This window comes from Rhyacophila brunnea, unplaced genomic scaffold (genome assembly GCF_057557595.1).
Source record: "Rhyacophila brunnea isolate RB1 unplaced genomic scaffold, BYU_Rbru_1.0 scaffold_96, whole genome shotgun sequence".
NCBI lineage: Eukaryota > Metazoa > Arthropoda > Insecta > Trichoptera > Rhyacophilidae > Rhyacophila > Rhyacophila brunnea.
In genome coordinates, this window is record NW_028233368.1 from 66197 (window position 1) to 72446 (window position 6250).

Genomic DNA, 6250 nt, shown 5'->3' on the forward strand with positions numbered 1-6250 from the left:
TGTTATAACAGATGTTCATATGCTTTTATTAAAGCAGAAGCATATGAACAAAAATTATTATTTAAGAAATACATGAATAAAACGTTATAAAAATCAATAATTTGTAAAGGAAGATGTAAAGATATTTAAATATTCGAATTAACAGCCATATTCGTGCTATAATATATAAAAAGTTTTACTTTTACAAATATTTTATACGAACATTCTAATCACACATAATAAAATAAATTTAAGATGTTTTTTAAAAAGAATACATATGTATGTCCGGTTTTGAATGCTTTATTTGGCGTTTTTTTCAATCCATAATCATAAATGGAATAAATTCATATGCAATATAGCTTCGTTTAAATATAATTGATATTATAGGCCTTATCTAGCTTGCTTCTTAATTGATAAACGATAGAAAATAGCTAAGATATCTCACTCAAAATTATGGTTTGTTAGATTGAAATAATAGATAACATTCTGAATTATTCGAATTAATATTCGCGAAAAATAATTCTTGTTAAAATCATTATCATGTAAAAATTTAATTTGTGTTTGACATACGGCAAAGAAAATAGATTCAAAATGTGCCAAAATAACAATCATAGTAATAAGCCTGTGTTTATGAGGCAATTCATGAAAGACAAGTATATAAATAAGCGAGTGAAAGCTCATATAAATACTTGTTATTCCATATATTTATGTTCGAACGTTATATTACATTCCTACTCAAAAATAGATAGATATTTTTATCTTTTGTAAGAGCCAAAGTGGAAATAATACAGTAGCTTATCATCATTGAGAAAGTCAAACCCGAGATCATTAATTAGGGGACAAAATTTTATAAAGGAGATGGTAATCACAATCAATATTTCTTTATCGATATTCTTCCTAATTTGTAAATACCCCATTTTTAAAAATATAAATACGAATTTTTTTCTTATCCTTAGAAAGAGTTATTATATGTCATTAAAATGGGAGAATTTATATATTGATGTTCCTAATAAAAACGTAAATATTAAAAGCAAACGTTTGAGACTACTACATAAGTGTAGCGGTGAAGCCAAAAAAGGTGAAATTTTCGCTATTATGGGTCCATCCGGTGGTGGTAAGTCAACACTTTTAAATATACTTGCGGGAAGAGTTCATCCGGCCTCTCATACGATGGGAAGCGTGGAATATAATGGAAAGCCTAGAAGCCGCAAAAATTGGACAAGTATAGCAGGATTCGTAGACCAAGATGATTTGGTACAAGGCTTTTTAACTGTGGAGGAAATAATTTTTACTTCTGCAAGATTACGCCTAAAAAAGGAGAAATTATCAGAAAATATTAAAGGAGGAGGGATGGATCATTCTATAAATACAATTGCAAAAGAAAGGACTAAAGAATTAATAAAATATCTTAGATTAAATAAATGCAAAGATAATCAGATGGCCAAGGTGAGCGGTGGTGAAAGGAAAAGAACCATGATTGCAATAGAATTGGTATCAGAGCCAGATATTATATTTCTAGATGAACCAACAAGTGGATTGGACACATCAATCGGTCTATCAATTTTAAAATATTTGAAAAAGTTGGTCGTAGAAAAAAATAAAATAATAGTTCTCACCATTCATCAACCATCAATGGATATGTTTGACTTAATTGACCATCTCTATTTAGTCAATGCTGGCGAAGTCTTGTTTAATGACAGAACTACGGAACTTGATAATTTTATTGAAAAGATGGGGTTGGTTAAACGAGAAGAAGTCACTATTTCTGAATTGATTTTGTCATTCTGTAGTAGCACGATTGAAGACCATGGATCGCGTATGATACGTCATGATGTTGAAACCGATATGTCGCTATTGAGGAGAAAAAACGATTCTATCTGCGACCAAGATTTTAGTTTTAAGCACATGATTGTTCTGTTCGTGAGATTAATACTTCAAAGAAATCGTAGTAAGTGGAAATTTTTAGCCTCCCAAATATTAAATTTTCTCATCTGGGGTTTTTTAGCTGCATTATATGGCGTCTACAGTCAAGATGGTCCTTTTGTTCGAGAAAAGATTCTAGAAAAAAAACTTAAAGTGTGGACCTTATTTTGTTCGCTAATCGTTGATGAATTGTATGCGCTTTTTTTTTCTGAGCAGTTTGCAAATTTTTATATGCCTGCTATTTTTATAATGCTGACATTCATTTCGGCTTATAGCTTTATGGATCGATGCAAATATTATAGAAGAGAAATAGGAGTCGGGTCTTATGCTATAACAAGTCTTTATACCGCTCATTTTTGCTATGAAGTGGTGGTACATATTATCACTGCATTGTCTGGAATTTTAGCCTCTAATATATTGATTAGTATAATGGATAAAAAAATAATGATTATTGGAATGCCACTTTTACTTCATTCACCACCGATAATTGTTTTATCGATCTCCACAGGATTATTTTTGAGCTCTTCTATAGTAAATAGTAAGTTTTTATTAGCTGCTGTTTTTATTACCCTTGGCTTTGCGATATTAAATAAGGCCCAGGTTATTAAGATTATTCTTTGGTTTCCTTCACTATTTGTAACTGTGAACAAACATGTGGTATATATACTAGAAGACATACTTATGATTAATCCGTATTATGTTTACAGAATATTCCTTAGGAGCAGGAAATTGAAAGATTTTGTAAATAATACTAAAATAAAGAGCCAATTTTATGATGTTTGGGAGTATTACAATGATATTTACACCCAACTACGCCATCATATACATCGTATAGAAGTTGCTACTTGGGTCGATCCCATTTTAATTGTTTCTTCTGTGCTATTCTTGATTTGTGCTTCAATTCTTTCCCTCCGTAGAAATTTATTTCCAGCCATAAGATTAAGACTAGAGTGATTAAAATTAAAATTATTTTCGTTACTTATGGCATTTTCTCCTTAGAAGTACCTATTAAAGGTTTTTAAAAATTATGTACCCATGATCTATAAAAAGAATAATATAATATACTATAATAAATTCCAAGTACTATATATATACTCCTCTTAACATTTATTCATTAAAAGCTAAAATTAACTATATACTTTAGGCATTTATTTATGTATCTAAAATGAGTAAAATTGAAAAGATGTTCAGGCAGTTAATGGATTACTAACCAGTTAGATTATTGTTATCTCTGGTGCATATGCTCATATGTTTATTCTTGTTTATAAAAATCATACACATTAATTGCCTAAACCATTGGAACTACCGTATTTTGCAGCTTCCGAATTTCTAAAATTCCACAATTTTTTTTAAATCTACTGAACTGGGACTCCAACTCATTATCAGTCAAACTATAAACATTTCATAATTAACATTCGGCTTCCACCACAATAAACCATGAGTTATTTGTTGTTTGTTTTAATGCATTATAGGATAAAAACCAAAAATTTATGGAAAAAACATAGTTTGATATAATAATCGCATTATATTGGGAATTTAAATGCTGATAAATATTAATTAAATTTTATTTTGATAAACACGTGACCAGTGAAGATGTGAAGACAGTTGAATACATATTTTCAAGATATCTGTCCATAACCAAAACACACATGATGTATTCATGTATCTTCAAAAAAAAATTCTGGATTATTTAAAAGCATTATATCTTCTATTAAAATGGTCACCATCTTTTTTAAATGATCAAAATGATGGAAAAATTCATATAATACGATTAAATTATGGTATAAATCAACCAAATTTTTTTTACTTAACCCAAAAAAATTAAATTTAAAACTATAAAATGGCTTTGAACGATATAAATTTGGTTTAAAAAATATAAACATACTTGATATATATATTTAGAAATATCGATATAAGAAGTTTATATTGTGAAATAAATCTTCCCATAATGTGAAAAATGAAACGAACAACACATTTTATAAATAGTATCGTGAAATACACTCGTTATTCTTGTAATCGATGAAAACAAGATTAATGGGAAAATGGGATGCTTAATCATAAAAATAAATTTAGACATATTTATCCAAGCAGTAGCGGTTTCTTTGCAGTTGAATTAAAATGATCTAAAAATATTTCTAATTATTGACAAAAAAACTTAAAAATTTTATAAAATACAGTATTCGAAAAAATAAAAAAGATATGAATTATAAGATTTAATAATTAATGCCAAATTATTATGTTTTTTTCGTATACATGAGAGCAGCGCTATACTATTAGTTTTTAAATTTGTTGTTCAGCCTAAATGATAGTTCATATACTTGTTCTAATGGTTGTATTCTCATCAAATAAGACTTGAATAAGATCTGCAATGATATTTTATAATATTTATATATCTAATCTTCAAACGCTCAGCGAACTTCGTGATTTCCACAAGAATATATAATGATATAATGTAATGTTTCAAACATTTAATAAATATAAATAGAACAAAACTTAAAGTATTTTATTGTTTTTAGATGTTTTTTGCAGTATTTTTATGATCTTGTCTTTTTATTGGTTTTCTTTTCTCTACTGTTACCCCTAGATCAATTCTAATATGCTATAATCACCGGGAAACGCCTAGTGGACTTAATTTTAATCCAATCGCTTGATTTTTACAATGAGATACATGTCAATTTCATTCGATCCAAAAAATTCAACATACAGAAACTGTAATATGATTTAAGAATTAAAAAGACATAAGGTTAGCATACGGTTAAATAATGCTTTTAATATGCAAATCCCACATAAACTGAAAATATTATAGAAAATCAATCGCCGATATTATTTCTTCGATATTTAAAGCGCCATTATAAACTATACATTGTTGATTCCTTTTAATCTGGGAATTGTATCAAATTCCAAAATATCAGATTTAAACAAATTTTTATATAGTGATATAAAAGCATATTTTAATTGACAATCCGGTCTTTTAGAATCTGTTAGAATATAAATTTTATGTCTAGGCATGTCATTAATGAAAATACGATTAAAATAAAGTTTGAATTAAAATTAAGTATGAATTCCTGTTCTGTATTTTATTCGTCTCAATATATAATCAACTATTTTTTGGATTGGTATTAATGCAAAAATAAATGTGATATTTAAATGCAAAATCACGTAAGAAGGCATTTTATGCGTATTCACCAATTTATCTTATTCCGACTACTGTTGAAAAGGGCATTAGAAAAAGAACATATGCAAGCGGAAGATAAATGCACGAATATCCATGAATATTTATATAAAAAAATCCCTTTAAAATATATAATAGCTCCGTAGTTTTAGATAAAAAATTACAAGATTACAAAATAATAACAAATCGTCAATTATTGAACTATTATGGGTTATACTATTCAAAAGCCACTTTTTTTTATTTAAAGAATCTTTATGGGGCAAATTTTAAAAGAACATATGTCCTATTTATTTAAAAGGTTTATTTATTGTCATAATGACAATTATGTATAAAATACAGCTCGATAAATTTTATAAAGGATATGTTAATGCGTCATAAAGACGATATCGTTAAAACCCCGTATAAATCAGCTATAAATACAAGTAGTACCTCCTATCCACGCGCAATTTATTCTGTAAGCAACAAAATTTTACATATAATGTGTCCTCAAATACTAATTTTTTTATTACAAAATCCCGAAGCTACAAAAAACAGAATTTTAATCTTATGTACAAAAAAGTATTTTTTAAAGTGGCAAATATAAAACTCATAATTTTTAGGTCTTGAAATTAACATTTAAAATTTACTCGAATTTCCAGTATATCAAAAATTTATAAATTATTTGAAAAGTTTTCTATACTAAGTCGGGATAGCATCAATATAAAATAAATTTTATCTAAGAAGTCAACAGAATAAACTTTTGTTTCAATGATAATCCCAAAAATTTTTCCCCCGGCATTAAAAATTGCTATATAATTATACGTAATATATATTGTGAATACAATAAGCATATGCATGCTACAGAAATATCTAGATCACCTATAGAATGTCAAAAAAAATATTTACCCATAGAAACTTTTGTGGCAAAATATGCGTGGTTTATATATTTTAGCATGCACTTAAACAATTCTTGTTTTTTTTTCAAATATTTTCACAAATATTAATGGTCAGAATTTGACGTTCTATTTTTCTGATCAATGCATCCAATTACTAAAAGATATGCTTGATATTTTAGAACATAAAATTTGCACAATGAAATCTGCAATTTTTGTATAAAGTATTTCGATATTGGCTTCAAAGATAACTTAAATTTCTAATTGGATATAGATAGCTAATTTTTTTAAAAATTGAAAATAT

General features: G+C 27.2%; 1 protein-coding gene across 1 annotated transcript; it reads left to right on the top strand.

The window, feature by feature from the left end:
• Positions 1–1010: 1010 nt before the first annotated feature.
• Positions 1011–2635, top strand: LOC147063118 (uncharacterized; the record flags this gene model as incomplete). Its single annotated transcript, XM_085960157.1, has 3 exons — positions 1011–1186; positions 1409–1531; positions 2610–2635. Coding segments are annotated over 3 exons (325 nt in total), but the record flags the coding sequence as incomplete, so codon positions are not given.
• Positions 2636–6250: the final 3615 nt, after the last annotated feature.